Source organism: Malaclemys terrapin, chromosome 10 (assembly GCF_027887155.1).
Source record: "Malaclemys terrapin pileata isolate rMalTer1 chromosome 10, rMalTer1.hap1, whole genome shotgun sequence".
Taxonomy (NCBI): domain Eukaryota; kingdom Metazoa; phylum Chordata; order Testudines; family Emydidae; genus Malaclemys; species Malaclemys terrapin.
Window position 1 is genome coordinate 45,804,307 of NC_071514.1, and position 26,332 is coordinate 45,830,638.

General features: G+C 50.4%; 1 protein-coding gene across 2 annotated transcripts in view; it reads left to right on the forward strand.

Moving 5' to 3' along the window:
* CD276 (CD276 molecule) overlaps positions 1-26,332 on the forward strand; it is an 81,624-nt gene that overhangs the window by 46,673 nt on the left and 8,619 nt on the right. The window contains exons 5-7 of one of the 2 annotated variants that reach the window (XM_054041740.1): positions 10,356-10,496; positions 16,697-16,738; positions 20,657-20,692. In XM_054041740.1, coding sequence (XP_053897715.1) covers positions 10,356-10,496; positions 16,697-16,738; positions 20,657-20,692 — 219 coding nt within the window. The remainder of the gene's footprint in view (positions 1-10,355; positions 10,497-16,696; positions 16,739-20,656; positions 20,693-26,332) is intronic. The other variant, XM_054041741.1, reaches the window with a different exon arrangement.

Sequence of the window (26,332 nt, forward strand, 5' to 3'; positions counted from 1 at the left end):
CAGTTTATTAAACACTGTTTATTGTACAGGAGGTTCTGCATTGTAAGAGAATTGTTCAACTTAGCCACTTCCCTCTGACAGTGTCTTGCTCTGCTGGCTCGATAAATAAGAATTGTCACAGCTGGGGCTGCCAAGGGAGCACAGTCAGGGCTCGCTCAAGGAGACTGGCAGCTGATAATGCCAAGGTTGCAGGCTAGTTCCCCATACAGGCCACCACTTGCAATGCCTGTACCCTGGGCAGGTTGTTTGCAGTGGGGATCACACCTGTGGTGTGGATGCTGGATCTTAAAGCGTGACCTTCTACTACTTGAGCCAAATCCCAGTTGTCAGCCTAGGCTGCAGCAGGCGTAACCTGTGTATAAGCCCAGCCCTGGCTAGAGGGGATAAGAATGCTACGGTGAGTGGGCGAGCGGGTTATACATGCGCCACCCCCTCCACCCACCTGGGTGAGACTGACTGGCTGCAAGACAGCCCATGGCAGAGCAGCTCTTTGTACTGCAGCATGATGGGCACAGGCCAAAGGAGGCCTGGCAAAGGAGACAGCAGTGCTGGGAGGGTTAGAGCCATCTGGGGGACGCAGGGTTCCTTGGTCGGCAGAGCTGTAACAGCCGCACCTTCCCTGAGACCTCAGACCACGGGGCAGCACTAACCTTCCCCAGGGACTAGGGACCCCATCTGAAGGGGAGATAGGCAACAGTCCAACCAGATCCTCTGCTCCACCCAGGTCTCTCTTGCCCAGCCAGTGGTTGTGCTGTGGCTCAGCCCTTTACCGCCCTGAGACTCGATTGGCACCCCTCAGCCCTCTCGCTGAAATTCACCCAGCCCTACAGTCCTGCTGGCACCTCTTCTGGTCCCCTTTCCCCTTCAAAACACACAGTCCACCCATCCGGCTGCTGCTGGGGGACACGACTCCTGAGCAAACTGGGGCTTGGGGGTGCAATTTGTGTGGTGTACGTCAGCCTAGAGCGATGCGTCAGGCTGCTTTGGGGTGCAGACGGTGCTGGCTGCCCTGCTGTCCCCTGCCGTCCCTGAAGAGGGAGCAGGGCTCAACCGTGGCTCTGGGAGGGTGGAGGGGAACGTTCATGTGGCTTTGCTCTTCCACCTTCCTCCTGTTTTCTCTGAGGAATCTTGCTCCCCTTCTCCTGGACACCAGTCATGTTCCCCTGCTCTGTGTATGTGGTCAGCTCCCCTCCCCCTCTCATTAGTGCCTAGATAGTCAGACTCTGGGGGGATCAGGGATGTTCACGCTTCATTTTAAAGAGGAAAGCAAGGGGAACGGAGTGAATTTGGTTTGGGAGTAGCCAGGCATCCTGGGTTGGCTACTCATCCTGGGTCATTTTCTGCCTTTTGTGTTCCTGCTCCATGATTGAGCTACCCCAGCTGCTTCATTGGTAAAAGGGGTGCTTGAAATCTCTGCCCAGTGCTGGCCCCAGGCACAGCCGCTCCAATTATATGCAGCGGGACCCAGGTGGGTCCCAGGCTCCGTTTCCTGGAAGCTGAGCTTGCAGGAGAAGTTCGACTTCTCAGTAAAATACTTTATGGGCCTGTCTCGGGTGCAGGTGATTAGCTTGCAGCTGGGTTATAAAGGGCTTCCAATTGTCCTTGCTAGCTCTGCTTTTATAGCTGCCTTGGAGATCTTTATAACCTTGTACACTTACCGGTAACATTAATTTAGTGCTTAATTATCCTTGGAACAGCGCTTGCTGGGATGTGAAGGAGGGTCCCTGGTGGAGCATAAAGCTTTTGGCTGGATTCACGGTGCTCTTTCCAGCAAGCTGAGCACTGCTGTGCAGATGCTGGCTGGAGGACCAGGATTTCTTTTGTACAGACACGGCTAGTGCTAGCCACTGCCACTAGAGGAATAGAGGTGGTGGGCTTGGGTGGCATCAAGGAACTGCATTCCCTGGGCCCCAGACCTCTGCTGAATGTCCCAGGGGAGTGCGTGGGGAGGGCAGTGACACGAGAGCACTAGACAACACTCCTTGCAGAGCGCTAATGGAATCTTGTCCAGCTGTGGTAAGCTGTGATTTCGGTGTACAGTGGAGTCGCATCATAGGCGCATTTAACTTACGCGATTTTAACTATACGCGCTCAGCAAAACAAAAAAAAAAAAAAGAGAAAAATAACAATTTAAATATTGTACCTGTAGTGTGGGCGATTCCGCCCGCCATTCCACTCAATGAGCGTTTGACTATACGCGATTTTCGCCTTACGCCCTGACTTCAGAACCTAACCCCCGCGTAAGATGCGACTCCCCTATAGTTACACGAATTGAGTGTGGGAGGGCTGGTCTACACTGTGTGTGTGTGTGTGTGGGGGGAATCGATCCAAGATACGCAATTTCAGCTACGCGAATAGCGTAGCTGAAGTCGAAGTATCTTGGATCAAATTACCTGGGGTCCACACAGCGCGGGATCGACGGCCGCGGCTCCCCCGTTGACTGCGCTACCGCCGTTCCCTCTGGTGGAGTTCCGGAGTCGACGGTGAGCATGTTCGGGGATCGATATATCGCGTCTTAACGAGATGCGATATATCGATCCCGGATAAATCGATTGCTACCCGCCAATACGGCGGGTAGTGAAGACGTACCGACTGTGATGTAGTGTTGACTCAGCTCCAGCATATGCCCTCTGCTGGAGAAGGGTGGACATGTACTGAAAAGCACTCGCTGAGACAGTCCTTCTGTTTACTGAGTCCATAAGTCCCAAGCTGGAGTGCTGTTGCCTCCTCTCAGCGCCAAACATACGGTCTGTGGTGTCTGGCTTCACTCTGGTATCTGAGTGTAAGTGGCCACATATCGTTCCAGTAGCCCCAGCCCGCAGCATTCTTGGCTTGGGTGGCAGAGCCTGCTGGGTGAAGGTCCCAGAATCCTGACCTGTGAAGAGAAAGAGGCAGGATACAGACCACTTGTCCTCCCCAGGGTCCTGCTCTATAGACTGTCTGAAGTGGATAAGCTTATTGCAGGGAGCACCAGGTGGCACTTTTATAGTCTACCTTGGGAAGACATGCTGTGTTGTAGCTAGATTTTGGTGAGGCGAGGTTCTGGGGAGAGCCAGTGTCTTGTGAAGAGGGAGCTGCGTGAGCGTCAGAAGAGATTTTTGTGTGCCTTGAACTCTGAGAGTTAATTCCCGAGGCAGCATGGCCCTCTGGGAACCAAGCATTGGTGCTGAGCTGAGATTCTATGGGGCTGATGTACAGGTAAATAAAAAAATTACACTTGGAATTTACCCGGATTTCACAGCACTGATTTCTCCTCTCCTGAGAAGCTGATCTGCAAGATCCTGGACTCCTGCTGCCTACCACTCAGCTGAAGGCAATGCTGGGCTCAGAATGGAATATTTATAAGAAGAAAGGGCACCACTGGCTGTGAAGAACATGTATCTTCCCAGACTTTCAGCACTTCCTCTTAGAGCACTAAAGGAATGTGAGTGGATAGGACTATAACTGCCCCAGTTTTGCAGTTTTCTATATGGGCTTGAACATGGCTGTTGATCCCTCTTTAATCCTCTCCCTACCCCCAGTAAGATTCGCAAACTCATTTCTCTTGAGCAAGGCCAAACTTCTAAAGCAAGTGTGCAGCTTGTTGGCCAACCCATTGCAGTGCTAGAAGGAGCCCCAAGGCTCCTTTGAACCGAACTTCCCAGATGAAAGTTCTCCTGCGATAAGACAGGCCATGGCAAATCTCTGGGCTCATGAAGTTGTGGGTGGCGCTCTAATGGGGAGCAAGTTTCTATCTACACTATGCAGAGACATCCCATTGTTGCCAGCCCAAAGGGCTCGAGGGGACAACAGTGGTTCGTTGCCCGGTGTGCTTGGCACCACTAAAGACACCGAGGGGAGAAAGCAAGCCAAGTTTATTTCAGAGCTCTGAAATGGCACTAGGAGACCAGCATGTCTCAAATCAAGTGCAACAAATACAAACACATTTTACCTTTTATACTCCAAACTGTTTGCATACATCTCTTTGTCTGGCTTTTCCCCCTTACCCCTCCCTTTCATACAACAGTTACAATAAGCTCTACATAAGCTTGTGAGAAAACTTTCCCAGTCTTATGCATATCTGTGACCTTGGTTTTAGACGCCTGCAAACTAACTACCCCCTCCCTTCCCTCACTTCTTTATCTTTACTATTTCTACTAGTGTGAGTGAAACTGCAGCCATCTGCTAGAAAAGCTGACCATTACATATTCTGCTTCAGCATCAACGCAATTAGCATGAAAGTAGGTGAGAGTTCACAAGATGGGGTTCTGTGGTTCAGGTAGGCCCAGAGCAGAAGAGCTTCATCGGCACTTCTGGCCTTCCACTCTCCCGAGTTACTTGGTGGCTATGCCTAGTGACACCAACACCATTGACGCTGCTGTCCGGCCTGCCTGCTTATAGGGTTCCCCCCTCAGACTGCTCAGCCCGTACCCTGGATTCTCTCTCCGCAGACCCTGGACAACAGAATTCAATGCCTGGAGAGAAAGCTCGGTTGGTGCATTCTCAGTAGAGCACACAGCGGGGGGCTGTGTATCTGACTTACTATTGAATCCATTGCAGTTCATCATGTGCAGCCCACTTGAGGTTTCCCTTGGAAGTTGTCATGCTTTTCTGCCACCTCCATGTGTTTGTCCAATGGGCAAAATAATGATATGGCATTTACTCCCCCACATCCTGTACCCAATGCCCAAGTCCAGGATTCTTTTCTCCTTCAGCAGGCTCTGGGGCAGGACTCTGGGATCAGAACTGTCCAGCGTTTTCTGTAGCTGGCTGGCAGCCCTTGCTCTGTGTCTCATGCATTTTGATGTGTGTGCTGTCATGCTGCTCTGGCATTGTACCCAGCTTTTCTTTCTCCTCCTTCCCAGCGGAGCGAGCTTGCACCACAGAACTAATTGCTGGGCAAATTAGCATGTAAATGTAAACAACTCATTTGATCCAGTTTTGTTTCTTGGGTGAGAGGGGTGTATGTGTTTGTAGGGAAGGCGGGTGTTGGGTTTGCTTCAGGTTCTTAGTGGCAGCAGCAGGAGCAGCAGGCTTTGCTGTGGCAGGACCATATGTACATGTGTCCTATATACTGCACTCTCCTTTCTCCAGCAGCGGCCAATGCCAGATACGTGCAGGCCACTGTAATTGACCTGCTTGTGCGATACTCTGCAGAGCCATGGGAAGAAATCCCTTCCTGATCCCTGCGGGCGACTGGCTGTTTCCCTGAAGCCTGAGGATTGAGGGGCCTTTTTGTTTTTAATCCCAGCTCGTGTAACCACAGGTACTCCTGTATTCTCATTCCTCAAACAAAATCCAGATCTCTTGTGACCAAAGCTACTCCTAATGATCAAGAAATTCGAAGACAAAATGGATGAAGAAAAGAAACTGCATATTTATTTACTACTTGGCTGCCTCTGAAGGATCCGCACCCAGGGCTGCATCTTCCTTTATTTAAAACAAACCCAGTGAGCTGTTTATTATTCAGGAGTAGCCCAAATACTTCCACTTTGTGTAACACATCATGGGCTGCCAGCAGGCTTTGAACTTGGGACCCTTGGCACTAAAAGCACAGGCCTCTGCTACTTGAGCTAAAAGAAAAACTTCATTAGTTGGCACTAGCTGGCAGCTTTTTATCTTCTGTTTGGACCAGCTGCTAGAGGGAGCAGTCCACTTAGCCAGCATATTACACTGGCTGTAGAATTGCTACAGTATTTGGGCCATTGCTGTACCATAACAGCAGTTCTAGCTCAATTCCTCCCTCCCCCCTGTAGATCTCGGTACCTGACCCATGTGTGTATGCCCCAGGTTAGTTTCCATGGCCAGACACCACCCCAGCCTATGGGTGGCCCACTGAGGTGCATGCCAGGATGTGTGTGAGTACCTCTGAACCTGTGGTGGGAATGTGCCGTGCCTGCTTCTAGCACTGCTGGAGTTAGATTGTAGGGGAAGGATGAAGCAGCACCTGAGTCTACTGTCTGGACTCCTAACACGAGACAGATCAGCATCTGATTTGAATGTATTAGTATAATTATTTAAAGGTTAATGAAGTGTTTTATGGAGCGACTCAACCGGCTGCTTTCCTGCCTTGCCTGCTGCATCCAGAACCATGGCGGAAGGTGGCAGTTAGAACATCCAAGGATCCAAATGGCCTGAGAACACTACACAGTTGTACAGGTGCTGTTGAGATGCTGTAGCTGGACTAGTTGACAAGCAGTCACCTGATCTACCACTAGCTAATCTAACTCTAAAGCCCCATCACCATGGGCACAAGGCCTAGGCACCCTGTAATAATACCTAGCTCTCACAAAGCCCTTTTCACCTGTAGGTCTTGAGGGAGGTGAGAATTGGCTCCATTTTATAGATGAGGAAACTGAGGTACAGAGCGGTGAAGCCAAAGTTCGGGCAGCAGACCAGTGGCAGAACTGGGACTAGAACCCAACTCTCCTGAGTCCTAGTCGATACTCTATCCACTAGGCCATGCTGCCTTACTTAAAGCCCACTTCAGCCATATGGGATGGAGTGAGGAAATTAGCAGCTGTGAGAAGCATCTTTGCAGATAATTGCTGATGGTGAGGCACTTGTAGCATATTCTAAATAACAGGACCAATCCTCACACTATCTTCCCCAGCAAACGTCACCAGAACATGCAGCATATCCCGTAGGATGCTCTGCAGTCTCTATTGCTCTGCTATGCTGAGAGATAGAGTATGTTCATCTAAATACTATCTAATAAACCCTGAAGAGAGAAAGTTAAACATATTAACCCCGTAACATGAACTGTGGTTAAAGTACTGTCACAGCAAACAACTTTCCTCTATCTAATTTATACAGACACACATCTGCCCCTGCCTTCTCATCTTCAGTCACTCTTAGGATAATTTAGGTCTTGGCTGTACCAGGAGCGACTCCCCCTCGTTGTTAGCGGCTTGGACCAATGCTGCTGTGAAGACTTTTTAGCTGCAAGCATAGGCAGGACCAATCCCTGGTCAGCACCAACAGCTGAGCCTGGCTTTGATCTCAGTTGTACATGCTTTGGTCTTTACGGTACTTGCAATTAAGCCATTTTCAGTACTGGTTCAGGCTACACCCACTGCTCAGGTAAATGGGGTCGAGCTAAGCTGGCAGGATGGGGACTCTGGTACTTGGCTGGCCCCCATTACCATGTTATTGGAATACTTCACAATCTAGCATCCCTGGGAGGCAGGGCAGGGCTGTTCTCATTGTACAGATGGGGAAACTGAGGCACAGAGAGGGAGTGACTTGCTCAGGGTCACACAGGAAGATGATGGGAGAGCAGCAACTTGAACCCAGATCTCCCTAACCACTGGGCCATCCTATCTCTCACATAGAGAACCCACTTGCCCTGCAACTAACTGTGGGGGGCTCCATTCACCAGGGCTGCTGAGCCAACGCTTTTCAACATTATTAAACCCACACAGATTTTCCTTTTGAGCTGAAGTTTATGGTTATAAGCAAATTATTTGTGATTATGCAAATTAGGCTATTTGCATAAACATTACACAGAGGCTGCACAAAGCAGTGACGGAGAGAACTTAGAAACCAGGTGGTTTTGAATGGTTCTTTGCAAACCGCAGTTCACATACTGAGTTTTTTTTATTGCTACATATATCTGGGAGTGACTCATTCTCTCCGTTGGCTTGGTTCAAGATCTCTCAGCTGAACGAGTCAGCTGCAGGCCTGGCGGCCATCCCCGTTCTGTGTAACGTGTGCACCTGTGACCCCACGATGGGAGAGTTTTTCTCACCAGTCATTATGTTTGACTGAGGTAGTCTGAAATGCAGGTTGGCGGAGGAGTCAGCCTGCCCCACCTAAAACCCCCTCTGCCGTGGGGAGAGGAGACCCTCTGAACTGACTGCCTTTTTCCTTAGTGCTCTGGGCATCAGCTAGCCTCGCCCCCTTGTGCAGAGCAGGGTAGGGATGGGTGATAAAATCAGACTCCCCATCTTTATCCCAAAGCCCCCTTCGCTCTATTTCTGAGGTGTCCGTAGCTGGGCTGGCTTCCTGGCCGCAGGAGGTGCTGCGCAGCCACCCGTTCTGGTGAGATTTCCCACTCTGCTCTGCACACTCATGAACTTGGAGACGAACCCTGACTTAGGGCTGTGTCATCCCCACTGAGCCACCTCCACCTTTTTGCGGGCTGCCTATCACCGCAGCAAGGGGGACTGTGATCGCTCCTGAGCTCCGGGGGGGCACTGAGATCCCCCCGGGCACTGGTCTGGGGTCATCTGATGCACTCAGGCATCGACTCAGTACATGCCTAACTCCAAGCATGTGTCAAGTATCAGAGGGGTAGCCGTGTTAGTCTGAATCTGTAAAAAGCAACAGAGGGTCCTATGGCACCTTTAAGACTAACAGAAGTATTGGGAGCATAAGCTTTCGTGGGTAAGAACCTCACTTCTTCAGATGCAAGTAATGGAAATCTCCAGAGGCAGGTATAAATCAGTATGGAGATAACGAGGTTATCTTGCGTAGTGACTGTCCAGTTTGGCCAATGTACATAGCAGAGGGGCATTGCTGGCATATGATGGCATAAATAACATTGGTGGACGTGCAGGTGAATGAGCCGGTGATGTTGTAGCTGATCTGGTTAGGTCCTGTGATGGTGTTGCTGGTGTAGATATGTGGGCAGAGTTGGCATCGAGGTTTGTTGCATGGGTTGGTTCCTGAGTTAGAGTTGTTATGGTGCGGTGCGTGGTTGCTGGTGAGAATATGCTTAAGGTTGGCGGATTGTCTGTGGGCGAGGACTGGCCTGCCTCCCAAGGTCTGTGAAAGTGAGGGATCATTGTCCAGGATGGGTTGTAGATCAGTGATGATGCGTTGGAGAGGTTTAAGCTGAGGACTGTAGGTGATGGCCAGTGGAGTTCTGTTGGTTTCTTTTTTGGGCCTGTCTTGTAGCAGGAGGCTTCTGGGTACATGTCTGGCTCTGTTGATTTGTTTCTTTATTTCCTTGTGTGGATATCATAGTTTTGAGAATGCTTGGTGAAGATCTTGTAGGTGTTGGTCTCTGTCTGAGGGGTTGGAGCAGATGCGATTGTACCTCAGTGCTTGGCTGTAGACGATGGATCGTGTGGTGTGTCCGGGGTGGAAGCTGGAGGCATGAAGGTAGGTGTAGCGGTCGGTGGGTTTTCGGTATAGGGTGGTGTTAACATGGCCATCGCTTATTTGTACGGTGGTGTCTAGAAAGTGGACCTCCCGTGTAGATTGGTCCAGGCTGAGGTTGATGGTGGGGTGGAAGCTGTTGAAATCATGATGGAATTCTTTCAGGGTCTCCTTCCCATGGGTCCAGATGATGAAGATGTCATCAATGTAGCGAAGGTAGAGAAGGGGCATGAGTGGACGAGAGCTGAGGAAGCGTTGTTCCAGGTCAGCCATAAAAATGTTGGTATATTGTGGGTCCATGCAGGTGCCCATAGCGGTGCCACTGGTCTGGAGGTATATATTGTCACCAAATTTGAAATAATTGTGCGTGAGGATAAAGTCACAGAGCTCAGCAATAAGTTGTGCTGTGTCATCATCAGGGATACTGTTCCTGACAGCTTGTATTCCATGTGTGGGATGTTTGTGTAGAGAGCCTCTACATCCATGGTGGCTAGGATGGTGTAGCCATCATATGCCAGCAATGCCCCTCTGCTATGTACATTGGCCAAACTGGACAGTCACTACGCAAGAGGATAAATGGACACAAGTCAGATATCAGGAATGGCAATATACAAAAACCTGTAGGAGAACACTTCAACCTCCCTGGCCACACAATAGCAGATGTAAAGGTAGCCATCTTACAGCAAAAAAACTTCAGGACCAGACTCCAAGGAGAAACTGCTGAGCTCCAGTTCATTTGCAAATTTGACACCATCAGATCAGGATTAAACAAAGACTGTGAATGGCTATCCAACTACAGAAGCAGTTTCTCCTCTCTTGGTGTTCACACCTCAACTGCTAGCAGAGCACCTCACCCTCCCTGATTGAACTAACCTCGTTATCTCCATACTGATTTATACCTGCCTCTGGAGATTTCCATTACTTGAATCTGAAGAAGTGAGGTTCTTACCCATGAAAGCTTATGCTCCTAATACTTCTGTTAGTCTTAAAGATGCCACAGGACACTCTGTTGCTCCGAGCATGTGAGTTGTCCTGTTGAAGTCAGTGGCAGTGCTCCCCAGCTTGCAGTTCGGCATGTGCTCCAGTACCTTGCTAACGGGCGAGGCACAGGACAAAGAGCCCCTCAGTGTCCCTGTCCCACCAAACGCCCTTCCCATAGGAGGGGAACCTGAAGCCAGGGCATAGCTTCTGGCGGCCCCCGGGACATGCTTCCCCCTCTCTCTGTGGCAGCAGCACTGACCATGGTGGCATTTCTGTTTTTCTCTCTGAAGGCCAGCACCTCAGCTTCCCTGCCGTGGCTCTCTGGGTGACTGTGGGACTCGCTATCTGCATCTTGGGGCTGCTGGGTGCCCTGGCTTACGTGTGCCGGAAGAAAATTCGCCAGAGCTGCAAGGAAGAGGAAGAGAATGCAGGTAAGGAGCCCAGAGCCTGGCGCTCCCTCTCGTGTGTGTGTGTGGGGGAGGGGTGTGTGTGGAGGGATGTGAATTCTCAGTCTGTCTGCTCTGAGCCCAGAGGGCCCGATTCAGGGTCGCACTTATGCATGGACTTGAGTCCCTCTGAATTCAATTGGCTCGGTGACTCCTCCGCTGGGGAGATGTGGACAGTTTCCGCTCCCCTTTGCCCCAGCATGCGTGAAGCACTTTGGGATCCTTTGGGGAAGAAAATGCTGGGCACCTGGCAGATCTGATGCCCATCTCCGTGGCTGTGACTTCCCTGCTGAGGGCAGTGTAGATGTTGCTGGCCTGGGAGGAGCTGGTTATTCCAGATGTTATTGACTGGGTGGAGAAAACCTCCTGAACTATGGATTGCCACCACTGGCATGCACCTCCAAGGATGAACCCAGCTTCAGGGAGTTCGCCCTGCTCGGGGCAGCTGCAGGCGGTAGAGAATGCAGTATACACACAGTGCCTGGGGGAAACTTCACCATTCAAAGGCCTTTACCTTACCCAGACAGGATCCTGTGGTTTGCAAAAGGGAGTGCTGGGGACTGCAGCACAGCAGGGGACTGAAACACCCGAGAATCCTGCCAGGCCTCCAGGGCACTAGGAGAGCAGGATGCTTACCTGGCGCAGACCCCTGCCTTCTCGCAGTCAGGAACTGCATTGTGAGAGGGCCCCAGGCTTGCTGCCCTCTGTGTGGCCCAGACACAAGGCAATTGAATATGAAGTCTCCTGGCACTGACGAATGGCCCTTTCAATCAATAGCAATGGAGATGTTGCCAAGGTGCAGAGAAGTCTCAGGGTGAGCCCCTCTGCATGGCTCTCTGGCTTCCAAAAATGGCACCAAGCCTCGGAAGTTAACACAGCCAGAATTTCCCTGGAAAGTAGCAGTGCTGGAGGGCTGCCATGGCTGGAGGGCTGTTTGAGTGGCTGCATCCCTACAGACCCCTGACTTGTTAGCGCAGCCACATGCATACAGCATAGCAGACAGAACCCAGCACACTGGAGTGAAAACAGCTGCTGGCACTAGCAATAGGGCTTTTAGCTTCTTTAGGCCTCTAACCACTAGAGGGCAGTGGTAAATACACATACACTAACCAGCACTTTCAATAGCGGGTTTACCTACAACCCATGCTGCCTGCTGCACCCAGACACCTGCTACATTGAATGGGACAGATGGGAGGAGAGTGCAGGTTTATGTTAGGCAAAGTACTGCTATGGGAGGGAAGTGGAGCGGAGGAACTGGTTTAATATTACATATGATACTGACTTCTAGTCCCAATGCCAGTTGGGTTATGGATAAATTCACAGCCTGTCGCAAAAAGGAGAGAGAGGAAAAAAAAGAAACCAGAGATGGGAGGGGGGAATTTGCCCATCAATAAAATCTGTGAAAATGTTTAAATGTCAGTAAAAATTGGCAAAATAATCTAAGAATTCTTACCCCACCTTCTTAATCCTTTGCCATGAACTTAGCAGAGAACTAAATAAAGGCACAGAGAGTGGAAGCAAGGAGTGAGTTTCCCATGCTCCAGCACTGATTCCCTGCTCTAAATGGACCAGGGAAAATCACCCAGCAGTGATGGATTCTGTAAATGACACACTGGGTTCTTTAGAATGGGAGTTCAGGCTCTTGGGTGCTGGGCTCTGCACTTACTTGAGGTGAGCCTTAGGGAGGCAGTGTGGCCTAGTGGATGGAGCACAGGACTAGGAAGACCTGGGTTCAGTTCGTACCTCTGTTACTGGTTAGTTGGGTGATCTTGAGCCAGTCACTTCACTTCCCCAGGCCTCAGTTTCCCCATCTGTAAAATGGAGATAATGATACTTCTTTGTAAAGTGCTACATGTAGAAAGTGTTTCCAGCTGTGAAACGGGGAAATGTGAAAAGTCCACACCTCCCAGCAGGGTTGGGAGGCATAACTCATTCCAGGGTTTTGAGATCCCTGGATGAAAGATGCTGGAAAAGGGGCAAACTAGTGTTCCCACCTCTACCAGAAGGCTGAATTAAAATGACTGAGAGGCAGGTTTCTGGGTTACATGGCTGGTTTTTCAGTCAAGACACATTTAGTGGTACTATATTTGTGGGGGCGGCTGGGTGAAAGCTTGCAATGCTGCTACTACAAAATGGGACCAAAGAAATTGGACTACAGGATTTAATCCCTTTTACTGTGATGCCCCAGTTAGCCCAAACTGGGTTTCTACGCTCTGGGGTCGTAATAGATGCACCAGGTATCTCTCCCCTCCCCAGCCATGTTGCATTCCCAGAGTTTGGATGCACCCCATGCTGAGGAGGGATCCTGTGTTGTCCACACGTGTCTGCCTAACCCCAGCTATGGGGCAAGGACCCAGTTAGCAGCAGCAGTCTATCCCCTTGGATGCCTTGGGATGGATGCGCCTGCTGCAAACATTATGCATCTTCTCCCTGGGGAGCAAACTGAGATGATCTGCCGGGGTGGGGGGGGGATCTTTGTTGTTGAGGTTTGCAGCTGACATTTTGGAAGCAACGAGGCAGCCAAGAGGCAGATGCTCAGAACCTGCCTCTCAATCTGGTCTGACATTTCCCTTCCCAAGCGACTCCTCACCCCACCCCCGATGGAGGAGATGCGACTTGCAAAGTGACAGTTGTCCAAGTGCAAACACACACAGGATAGTACACACTCAGGATAGTTCGCACATGCGGGTGTTTCCTTTCTGCACCCCTCCCCCTTCTCATCTGAGAAGACATCACTAGCATTTGCCACCATGGAAATGTCAAGCGCATAGACACAAGGAAATAGCATGAGACACAGATGCTATATGCTCTGCCTCTCCTGTTCCTTTATCCCTGCCCGCATGTGTTCAGCTTGGAAAGAATTAATTAAAGCCCTGCCGATGTCTCGCAGGAAGCACTTTGAAAGCCCTTGTTTGAAAAACGGTTCTCCCCCTTGCTCTGTATTTTCTGCATCCTTGTCCTTTTCCCTGCTCTTTATTTCTGAAGGGCATTTGTATGAAAAGGGGATCTTTGTTCCTTTAAGTGCAGTTGCACATTTAGAGTGGCTGTAAAACCAGCTTTGTTGGCATTCCGTACTTATTGTCTCCCACTGGTTCTCCCAATGAGCTTAATTTGCCAAGGCAAAAAAAGGTGGGTTTTTCTAGCTGCCACCACGGCAAACTCCACCAGGCATGGGAAGTTTGGCTGGGTTCTTTCCTCCTCCTCCAACCTTGGAGCCAGAGATGAAGAAGATTCTACAGACGGAACTCGCTTCATGAGTCTGTTGTTGCACAAGCAGAATAGAATTCGGCTGGCTCTCCTGGTAGATGGGCTGCTTCTACATGACTGATGAGAGTGATTTTTGCCAGTGAAGTAAGCAAATCATGATGAACGGTCAAGAGAAGGTAGACAGGGATCATCTCCTACACAAGAACAAGGGGACAATCAATGAAATTGTTAATAGATTACTAGGTCAGAAGGGATCATTAAGATCATCTAGTCAAATCTTCTGTGTAACACGGGTCATAGTTATTTTTCATTTCTGCTGCCCTGGGATTTAAACCCAGGACCTTTGCCATAACCCTACACAACAGGGCCAGCCATTTTCTTAGCTTCTGTGGCAGATTAGGTGGGATTTGAACATGCCGCCACTAGCATACACAGCAAAAAATATTTCATTTCTCCACCAAATTAAAAGAGCAAATTTATAACTGATAAAATGAAATCCTTTTTTCCACACAAATTTGACTGTATCATTTGATTGTGGAACTCTCTGCCACATGAAATTGTTGAGGCCAAGATCTTAGCTTGTTTCTAAGAGACTGTTATTTCTACATGGATAACAAAAATATGCAAAGTTATCTTAGTTAATGCTAACAAATTTTGGAAGGGATAATACACCTGGTACTTCAGCCAGTTTCTCTCTGGTAGAGATCAGTGTAAATTGTAATGTGGGGGCAGATTATTTCTCAGCTGTTGTGTGGGGTTCTTACTCCTTCCTCCGGAGCAGCTGGCCACTGTTGCAGACAGGATACTGGACCTCTGTTCTGATCCAGTCTGGCAATCCCAATGCTCCTAAGTGCAATAAGTGTAGGCAGGGCTGGCGCAACCCATTAGGCGACCTAGGCGGTCACCTAGGGCGCTACAATTTGGGGGGTGGCGACCGTGGTGGTATTTCAGCGGCGGGACCTTCCGCCGCCTCTGTGGGGGGTGGCATTTCGGGGTGGGACCTTCCGCCTCCTAGGGCGGCAGAAAAGCTGGCGTTGCTCCTGAGTGTAGGTTGCCCTTGGGGGCCTGTTAACTTTGGTAGTGCCTCTTTAACGGTGCATTAGTGTCATGGAATAGATATGGAGTTTGCTGGCCTGTTTACTTGCTACATGAGCCTTCCAGGGCTGATGTGAGACCCTGGTGACATTGCCATCTTGGCATGCTCCGTGCCATTTCAGCAGTCTGGCTGCTGGGGTGGGGTTGAGGGAGCGGCATGCCCTGTGAAGGACCCAGGGGAGGGAAGGAATGCGAAGGATGCTCTCTGAGACTTGTCAGGATGGATTCCTGCAGAGCAGCAAGGGTGCACATCCAGGGTCTGTTCTGTTGAGGGCAGGTGCAATCCCATAGACACTCCGAGGGGTGTTACAAGTGGTGGGTCAGTCTTGAGTGTAGAATTTGCAGGGCCCTGACAGGCAGCACCAAAGCAGGGTGATGTCACAGCTTGGTTGTGGCTTAGCAGCGTCAGCACAAGGCTGCGGAGCCAGGAGTTCCTGGGTTCTAACTCAGTGTCTCTGATAAGGACTCTTCTGTGGCCTTGGGTGAGTCAGCTAGGAGACAGTTGTTACAGCGTGTCAGTAGCAGTGGCCTATCGCCCTGTGCGGAGGCAGTGTCACAGCAGGCTGTGCACGTGTTGCAATGGCATGATGCAGTCCTGCCCTTACGGTGCCCCACAGGACAAATACTAAGGGCTGGAGACTGCACAGCCTAGTGTGACTGTCGTGTATTGCTGCGGTAGGCTTGGAGTGAGAAGGATGAAGGTGGCATGCTGACCTTGTGGATCAGTGGATTCACATGCCACAGCGTGCATCGTTCAGTGCATACATGACTGCTTATGCAATGTGTTCATGTACCAGTATCTTCAGGCAGAAATGCGCATATGTGACGTGTGTTCCAGTATGTGCTCACGATGTGTTGTGTGCATGGAAGCAGAAGGAGCATACCTTGGAGAGCAGATGCCAGCGATCGGAACTTTCCTGGGTCTAGGCCCCTTTGGAGCTCGCCAGACCTGTCCTCTCCCCAGGTCTCTGCTTGGGGATGCTGAGCCTTGTTAAGCCACTCAAAGAGCGCAGCTCCAGATGGCAGCTCTGCTATAAATAGGGGAGCTGGTGGCGGGAGATCCTTTGTTTGGCAGCCAGGCATCTGTGTCACGTCAGACTGATTGGTGGGTCTCCTCTGCACTCCAAGGAGAGGGGATCACACTTATTGGTCGCTGCTTCAGCCAAGGCCCAGCTCTGCACTGAGATGGGGAGAGGAATGGCCATAGCACCAAAGCATTGTGTAGACTGGTACAGTGCATCACAGCTAGGACAGGACAAGGGTCTGGGGCTGGGATCACAGGGTCCGCAGCCTGGGGCTGACTGACCAGCTGTCAGAGGCTAAAATTGCCTTCTCTGCAGGCTCCTCAAGGAGAGTCCTGTACACACAGCTGGTGTCTGCCCCGTCAGACAGACACAACCTGCAAACAGCCTCCCCCTTTCGTGTTAGCTGCTAATGAGCCATTATCCCCAGCAAGTTCCTGCCTGTCTCATCTGTATCAGAGAATGTACGCCCATTACTGTCACATATAAATACTCCCCTCTCCCATTCCCACTGCAGGTGCATGGGCTCCTGAGGGCTGGCGTTGGGCTCTCCTCTGCTCAGTCCTCCCCGCTTCAGATAATGAGTGGGGGTCCAGGGCTGGGATAGCAAGAGGGGCTGTGGGCCAGGATTGAGGAACATCAGCAAAGCTGTGGGGGCAGGGAAGGGCTGGGATAATAGGGCTGCAGGTTGGGACCTAGGGGCATCGGCAGGACTGGAATAGCCAGAGGGCTGTGGGATGGGACAGGGGACCATCCGTAGAGCTGGTCTGAGAGCCTCCCCTACCAACCCTTCCCCATTTGCTCAGTGATTTCTCTGCGCATCTCCGAATGCTTCATGCACACATGGCTTTTGTTTTGCAGGGATGGAGGAGCAGAGTGAGGATGGTAGAGAACCCAAGACAGGTTGGTGAGATCTCCAAGCTCACATTCTGTGTAGATGAACAGGGTGGGGGCTGGGGCACTGAATTTCATGTTGGGGCTGGGATTGCTAAAGGAGAAACCAACATGCATGCTGGGAAGGTAGGTCCTTGTGTTCCCACCCCAGCCTCCTGCGTCAGTTCCAGGGGCCACCCCGTGGAGGGGGCTGGAATGGATGGTTGAGTCTGATTCCTCCCTGCACTTCCCACTGGTTTCTGTGCTGCCTGGCTTGTTTCTTACTGTCCACCTGATCAGTAGTGTTGCCAGGCATCCGGTTTTCAACTAGAACACACAGTTGAAAGTGGACCCTGGTCAGCACTGTGACTGGGCCACACACAGTTCTTGCTCTTAAACAGTGACCCTTGCTGGGTCGGCTGCACCCAATGCTGACCCTGTGGTCAGCAGGAGGTAGTTTCTCTAGTGCAGATGAGACATGGTATGTTCTTGTATGAAACTCACAAGAGGAAAAAGGAAAAAAGGAGCTGCCCAGCCCTGAGTCAGAGAATATGTCTGACCTGGAAGATGGAGCCGATGTGCCACAGCCTGGGTGTGCACACAACATATCGTGAGCACATACTGGAACACACATGTCACATATGCACAGTTCTGCCTCTATATACTGGTATATGCACACGTTGCATAAGCAAACAGTCATATGTACATTGAATGATGCACGCTGTGGCATGTGAACCCACTGATGCACAAGCATGTGCATACACAGGGTGGTGCACACTTGCATGTGCACACACTGATGCATGAGCATGCGCACACAGTCCTGCATGAATATAAAGGCACACACATACACATGCTAATGCATGGGCATGTGCAGACAAACGTGCATGCATAATATCACACACTCTTCCATGTGCACGCATGGATACACAAGCATAAGAACACAGTCGTGCATCCATTTAAGAGCCCATGCTCGCACATGTACAAACTAATGCATGAGCATGTGCACACAGTTGTCAATGCATATTGCATACATGCACACAGATACACTTGCACATGCACACACATTGCCAAGTATGTGCATACAGTTGTGCATGTTGCCCACATGGACTGTTGCAAACGTACACACTGATGCAATGAAAATGCGCATAGTCTCACACAGAAGTGCAGTGTTGTGTGCATGATCACACGCATGCCAACACAGCCAGTCTCACGTTGGCGCCTGTGCCATCTCGCACGACTCTTTGAGGCAGGCCAGCTGGCTGTCAGTGAACCCCTCCAAGCTGTGAGCAGACTGGCAGCTTTGCAGGCCTGAGATAAGCTGTGTTATCTTTTAATAAAAAGTGATAGTGGCGCTCTGCTGTAATCAAATGAGTTAATAATATGCCTGGTGATTCCCTTTATCTACTCTTAGCACAACAATAGCTTTGGTGAATACAGATTGGCTTGCGCCTAATCTCTCCTTGGGAGAGAGCATGCTCCCACCGCAGGCTTCTTGATGTTTGTAGCTGCCTGTGAGATTTAAGGGCTGGGGCTTTGATTGGTGGTGGAAGTTGGCGAGTGTAATTACTGTGGAAGGCTGATAAATGGTATGAACTGTTAAATGGATTTTTCCCCCCTACCTTCATTAATGGTGGGAGATAAACCACGCAGCCTCCCCTCCTCCAGCCCAGTCCTTTCTCCTGACCCCCCCAAACCAACAGGAGATTGATTTCATATCTATTCTGTAAATTTCAGCAATTAATTGCCAGAGCCTCAGTGCCAGAATTTGGAGGCTGAAGATGTGGCAACAGCCTGGCGTTTGTCCTCATTTTTCATGTTGTGACAGTAGTTTCCATAGGGGGGATTTGTGTATGGGGAGATTGTAGTCAGAACGAAGCACCCTGTCCCTGCCTGATCAGAAAATTCACTTCTGTTAAAGCTGATGCCAAGAGCTGCCCAGAGGAAGCCATGTGCAGGCTACAATCACTGCCAGTGTTTAGCAAACTCAGCTCCGTATCTTGAGCGCCATATCTATTAATGGCCTAGTTACTAGAGCATTCCTGAAGCCACACTCAGGAGATATTGCTCTCATTACAAATTACAGGGGGTGAGTGGAGGGGAAGGGAGATCTTGGATTTTACTATAATTCAAAGATACGGCTGGGTCTCTGTCCATTTCCTAATCATCCCCATCACAATCCCACCACTAATAATTGGCACTGATAGGCCCCCTCGTTAGCAAACTAAATTAGAGAAGCCAACGACTGAGCAGACCAGGGATTCCAAACTCTCCACTCATGCCTAGGCTTGATGTCTCCAGAATTGGACTCAGGTTCATAAAAGAGGGGCAGCTTGGGGGAATCTTGCATTGCTGCTGCCCCTTCTTTGGGTATGTAGAGAATAGGGTTACCATTCGTCTGGATTTACCCGGACATGTCCTCCTTTTTGTGCTAAAAATAGCGTCCGGGGGGGAATTTGTAAATCACTCAAAATGTCCGGGATTCCCCCCCTCCCCGGCAGAGCAGAGCAAGCGGCTGGGAGGGCTGTAGGAAAGTCATGGGCTGGACTCCAGAGCAGCTGTAGAGGAGCTCCTCCTCCGCCCCCCCCCTGCATTCTGAGCCGGCAGCTCCTCCCCGGCAGCCCTGCTCCAGCAGCACTGTGCAGAGCCAGGGACTGGGTTGTGTGTTGTGCTGGGGAGCGCAGCCACGTGTCCGGCTCGCACAGAGCCCAACACCCTGTTCTGAGCAGCAGGGTAAGGGGGCCAGGGGGCAGGAGAAGGGGCAGGGAGGTTCTGGAGGGGGCAGTCAAGAAACAGGGGGGGGGTCGGGAGTTCAGGTGGGGGCTTTTTGGGGGGAGTGGAGAAAGTTTTGGGCAGTCAGGGTAGGGTCCTGGGGGGCAGTTGGGGGGGGGGTCTTAGGAGGGGGCAGTTAGGGGACAAGGAATAGGGAGTCTTAGGTGGGGGGTGGGGTTCTGGAGGGCAGTTAGGAGCAGGGGTCCCAGGAGGGGGCAGTCAGGGGAGAAGGAGCGGGGGGGTGGGGGGCTGGGAGTTTTGGGGGGGAGCTGTCAGGGGGCAGGAGTGGGGAGAGGGATCGGAGCAGTCAGGGGACAGGGAGCAGAGGGGTTTAGATGGGTTGGGAGTTCTGGGGGGAGCTGTCAGGGGGTGGGGAGTGGTTGGATGGGGCGTGGAAGTCCCAGGGGTCTGTCTGGGGGTGGGGGTGTGGATAAGGGTTGGGGCAGTCAGGGGACAAGAGGCAGGGAGGCTTAGATAGGGGGTGGAGTCCTGGGGGGCAGTTAGGGGCAGGGGTCCCAGGAGGGGGCAGTCAGGGGACAAGGAACGGGGGGAGGGTTGGGGGTTCTGGGGGGGCGGGAAGTGGGAGGGGCAGGGGCGGGGCTAGGGCGGGGCTCCTCCCGTCCTCTTTTTTGCTTGCTGAAATATGGTAACCCTAGTAGAGAATGTGATCTCTAGGGCAGTCAGGCTGGAGGCTCTGCTCAGTGTCCCCCTCTGGGTCCCTTGTTTTGATTATCTGACCTGTACTCAGTTGAGGTCTGGGCTCTGCGGCCCCTCTCTCACCTGAGAGGGCAGGCTTTTGTTGTTCTCATGGGCTCTGCCCACTGACCTGGGATTCAAACAGGCAGGATCACAAACTGGGGGGGTGCAGGCAAAGACAGTTTTCAAAACAATTAAATCAGGTTGCTTGGCTCCTTGATCAGAGGCAGCTCAGTGAGTCCTGAGCAGGGCAGCCAGGGGCAGTGCAGAACCGTCTGGGCAGCACTGCATCACTGGGGAGGAAGAGACGGATCCATTTGGGTTGGAGGAGGGCTGGGAGGAAGAGCGTGTCCAGGGTGCCCTGACGAGTTGGTGGATCTGGGCCCAGTGTGGCTGAATGCTCTGCTGCTCAAATGCTCTGTTTGCTGTATGCTATGGTCACAGGCCCAAATATGACAGAATTCTCTCTCTTCTCACCAACAGCTTTGCAGCCTCTGAAGAGCACAGAGAACAAAGAAGGTAAAGAGCATTTCTTCTCTCCTTTTGCACTCGCATACAGGGTCTCTTGCAACAGCTACACAGGCTGGCAGACCCACTGGCTTCTGTACCCTTAAACCTCTGAAACCAACCTGCTATTACAGCCAACTGTCTGTTTAGCCCAGCAGGGACACTTGGAGATCTGAGCTGTAGGTTATCTAAAACCAATAACCTAATGCATAACCACAACCATCTGTTGGATGCTTTGTGTATCTGGGATTTAGATGATTGTTTTCTGCCCACTATTCTGATTTCTATATTTGCTCATCTCCATGGTGTTTGCAACTTCTCCCAGTTTGGTGTCAGCTGTGTATTTCATTAGCACCCTGTTAGCTCTCACTGCCAGATCGGCAATGAAGGTGTTAAATTAGACCAGATTAGATTTGGAGGCCATAAACACATTCTCCAGAACAGATAAGTTGCTATTTAATTCTACCCTTTGTTTGTGGTTTCTTGGCCACTTTTCAGTTCACATCAATGATTTTATCCCAAGCCAATCAGTTTTTTTGCTAGATACAATATTAACTGCATTACTAAAATCCAAGTGTATTTTATTTATATCTACTGCATTCCCCTCGTCCATTGATTTTGTAATTCCCCAAAAAAGAGCAATCAGGTTTGCCAAGATTTATTCTTTCCCAACATCCAACACAGTTTATTGCTCATGCATCCATTATGCTCTAGCTATTTATTGACTTTTTGTTTTAATTTCCATCATTTCACTAGTGCTAGAAGCTGGGCTAATGAGACAGTAATTGCCAGAATGATTGATTCATTCATTCCTTTTTGTTGAGAATATCCTGGCTTCCCAAGTTCTCTGTGATACAGGCAATCATTTCCCAGGTGCACTGGAGGAGATGGCCAAAAGGCAGCCAGATGCCCAACTCTCAGTGAAAATCTATGGGAGTTGGGCACCTAACTCCCATTTGTGCCTTTGAAATTTCTCCTTCCGTCTTCCCCTGATTAATTAGCAAGTTGCGTTAATATCCTAGGGTCCAGGCATCTTGGGTTGCACATGCAGATTTTCTTCTCAGTCATCAAAATTTATTTTTTTTGGTGTTAACAACAGATTTTCCTAAAGCAGTTCAGGGGTCTCAGCTATTGTTAAGTCATGGTTAATTTCACCCCTCTCCTCCATTATTAATGGCCCTGCTTTCTCTCTAGTGCTGCATTTTGTCCTTATGGATTTATAAAAATATTTTCTTACTCTCCTTCACACCATTAGCTGGAGCATTATCTCACTCTGCTTTCTCTCCCTTCCCCCCCCATCTTTCCCCTGCAAGCCTAAACAGTCTGTGCTTGTTTTCATTGCCTCTTCACTTTTCATCTCCAAGCCAGATTGTTTGCTTAACCCCTCAGCTTTGAGGAGTCCCTTTGCATCCTCTCTGTCTGCTTTTTTTCAGCAGAAATGTAGTATGAATAATGGCATTTCCTAGGATTCTCCAGCTGATGAGGATTTTTCAGTGCTGTACCCTGTTCAGCTTTGAAAATACACTCTCTTTCTCAACATGCACACAGGCTCTCTGGCTAGCCCTTGTTGTGTGGGCAGGCTCAGCCTCTGGGAATGAGGGGGGAAATCTCTCAGCACTGACTCTCTCTACTTTGGCAGCCCAGACCTTTTGCAACATTGGCTTTGTCTGACAAACCACGTCACCTGCTCCTGCTTCCCTGTCTCTATGCCTTAGTGTGTGATAAGGAGAAGTTCCTCTGGAATATGGCTGAATGAGACTGGCTTTTTAACCGTTACATTGCCGGACAAACCAATGCTTAGGGAAACCCGTCGACACAGCCTGCAGACACCGGATCGCAGAATGTTGGTTAAAATGAAAGGTAGTGCTGGCTCAGCGCACCATAAATAGGGCACTTTGTATTGTAATTATTATTCCCTTTAGGTGTATATGACTTTAAGGGAAGCTGGGGTCTCCAACAAATATAGAGATTGGTGCCCTCCATCACTGGGTGCATCAGAAAGATTAGGCCTGCGGGAAGCTTGCAGGAGGGATGGGGTCCTCTGCACGGCTGGCTGGAGCTCTATTCCTACCTGTGTTCTCATTTTCCCTGCGTCCTGGGTGTGCTCTTCGGTATCTTGCATCTGGATTCTCAGGGGGAAGTGTTCCAATCGTGGCACTACACTCCAAATTAAAGATGTCACTTTGTTGTAAACGTCTTGGAGTTGTTCCAGTGTTGTATGGGAGGAGGAAGGATGGCCAGGTGCTTATGGCCCACACCAGGGATCTGGGCTCCTGGGGTCTATTCCAGCCTCAATCACTGTGTGAACAAGGACAAGTCATTTACCAGCGTTGTGCCTTGGTTTCTCCATATGTAATTAGACAGTGATAGCACCTCCCATGGGGCATTATTCATCTAGGTAAATCCCTTTAAGTTCCATGGCCTGCAGCAGCAATGGGAGAATGCAATATTGTTATAGTCCAGAAAACCAAGAAGGTGTGGGAGCTGGTGACCAGCCTTCCCATCCTCAGACCTGGTGGGCCTACGAGCACATGCCATGCAGGAATCCAGCCTTTCTTAGCTGGGCACAGCAGTGAGTCCATGGACGTGTGTTTGTGCTTGTTTAAGGACTGTGCTTGCTCGCCGTACAGAGACAGCTAATTAGGGGATTCCAGCATGAGCACAAGGGATGAAAATCCCCCCAACAAACCCAGTCGCAAACCCACTAACAGCCATGACAAGAAGAGAAGAGTCTGTCCTACCTTCTGAGTGGTGTCTGGGTGCTGCAGGGCTGCTGTCACAGCTGGCAGCCTGCCGGTGCCAGCCTGCTGGCTGAGCTAGGCCAGAAAGCTGCTCACCCAGGACACTGGGCACAAGCCACCTTGTGCCAAAGCCATATTTTTAAGCTGCTGCCGGTTGTAAATCATTCCAACAAACAGCCAATCATTAGAGCAAAGCGCTTTGCTCGGATGCAGACCAGCATCACAGTTGGGCAGAATTTGCTGCTAGCCGAGAGCAGTGATGGGGATTGCTCTGCAGCTGCGTGGGACTTCAGCTGATACATGCCAACCGTCCCTCATCAGCTCAGGCAAAGCAAGGACCTGCCTAGGAGCCCTGCATCCCATGCAAACCATGAAACTTGTGGGCTGGCCAGAGACCTGGGGAAGATCACCCTGGGCTTCTGCAAGCCCCTGCAGAGCAGAGATAACCTCGGGTGTTACGGTCTCGCCAAAAAGGTCCCCACACTGTTAATCACATGGATGTCAATGTGTCCACTTCCAGATTGGAGCTCTGAGGTTTGTGTCTCTGTCCTGTATTAAGAAACCCCAGCCTTCATCAGAGGTTGCAAATATCGGGTCTGATTCTGCTCTCACTTACTCGGTGCAGTTCCAGCGACTTCAGTTCATTCACCAGTGTGAGCAGAACTGGGCCATCATTTCATTGCTTCCTGGTTTTGTGTCTCTGGAAGCATCTGCTGCTTCCAAGCATGAGATTCCAGTGTATGGAGGGGAAGGTTGTGGGCAGGGACTGCAGAATGTAGTGTAGCATAGTGTAACACCACCCTGCTGGGGCTGTCCACAGGGATTGGACTCTGGGTGGCTGGATTGAAAAAGCATGTGCTGCTACTGCCTGAACAAAAAGGAACAGAGCTGTCAGGGCCAGCAGTAAAAGGCTCATTGGCCTGTGTGTGGGGACTAGCCACTAGAGAGGGACAAAGACCCACCCCGTGCTAGCCTGGGCATACTGGTATGGGGTTATAGGATGGAGGGAATCTAAAATGACCATGTAAAACTGAAGCTCTGCACAACAGCCTCCAGATTATCCACATTTCATAGAATCATAGAATAGAATCATAGAATATCAGAGTTGGAAGGGACCTCAAGAGGTCATCTAGTCCAACCCCCTGCTCAAAGCAGGACCAATTCCCAGCTAAATCATCCCAGCCAGGGCTTTGTCAATCCGGGCCTTAAAAACCTCCAAGGAAGGAGACTCCATCACCTCCCTAGGTAACGCATTCCAGTGTTTCACCACCCTCCTAGTGAAATAGTTTTTCCTGATATCCAACCTGGACCTCCCCCACTGCAACTTGAGACCATTGCTCCTTGTTCTGTCGTCTGCCACCACTGAGAACAGCCGAGCTCCATCCTCTTTGGAACCCCCCTTCAGGTAGTTGAAGGCTGCTATCAAATCCCCCCTCATTCTTCTCTTCTGGAGACTAAACAATCCCAGTTCCCTCAGCCTCTCCTCATAAGTCATGTGCTCCAGACCCCTAATCATTTTTGTTGCCCTCCGCTGGACTCTTTCCAATTTTTCCACATCCTTCTTGTAGTGTGGGGCCCAAAACTGGACACAGTATTCCAGATGAGGCCTCACCAATGTCGAATAAAGGGGAACGATCACGTTCCTCGATCTGCTGGCAATGCCCCTACTTATACAGCCCAAAATGCCGTTAGCCTTCTTGGCAACAAGAGCACACTGTTGACTCATATCCAGCTTCTCGTCCACTGTGACCCCTAGGTCCTTTTCTGCAGAACTGCTACCTAGCCATTCGGTCCCTAGTCTGTAGCAGTGCATGGGATTCTTCCGTCCTAAGTGCAGGACTCTGCACTTGTCCTTGTTGAACCTCATCAGGTTTTTTTCGGCCCAATCTTCTAATTTGTCTAGGTCCCTCTGTATCCGATCCCTACCCTCTAGTGTATCTACCACGCCTCCTAGTTTAGTGTCATCTGCAAACTTGCTGAGAGTGCAGTCCACACCATCCTCCAGATCATTAATAAAGATATTAAACAAAACCGGCCCCAGGACCGACCCTTGGGGCACTCCGCTTGAAACCGGCTGCCAACTAGACATGGAGCCATTGATCACTACCCGTTGAGCCCGATGATCTAGCCAGCTTTCTATCCACCTTACAGTCCATTCATCCAGCCCATACTTCTTTAACTTGGCGGCAAGAATACTGTGGGAGACCGTATCAAAAGCTTTGCTAAAGTCAAGGAATAACACATCCACTGCTTTCCCCTCATCCACAGAGCCAGTTATCTCATCATAGAAGGCAATTAGGTTAGTCAGGCACGACTTCCCCTTCGTGAATCCATGCTGACTGTTCCTGATCACTTTCCTCTCCTCTAAATGTTTCATAATTGATTCCTTGAGGACCTGCTCCATGATTTTTCCAGGGACTGAGGTGAGGCTGACTGGCCTGTAGTTCCCCGGATCCTCCTCCTTCCCTTTTTTAAAGATGGGCACTACATTAGCCTTTTTCCAGTCATCTGGGACCTCCCCCGATCGCCATGAGTTTTCAAAAATAATGGCTAATGGCTCTGCAATCTCACCCGCCAACTCCTTTAGCACCCTCGGATGCAGCGCATCCGGCCCCATGGACTTGTGCACGTCCAGTTTTTCTAAATAGTCCCGAACCACTTCTTTCTCCACAGAGGGTTGGTCACCTTCTCCCCATGCTGTACTGCCCAGTGCAGCAGTCTGGGAGCTGACCTTGTTCGTGAAGACAGAGGCAAAAAAATCATTGAGTACATTAGCTTTTTCCACATCCTCGGTCACTAGGTTGCCTCCCTCATTCAGTAAGGGGCCCACACTTTCCTTGATTTTCTTCTTGTTGCTAACATACCTGAAGAAACCCTTCTTGTTACTCTTAACATCTCTTGCTAACTGCAA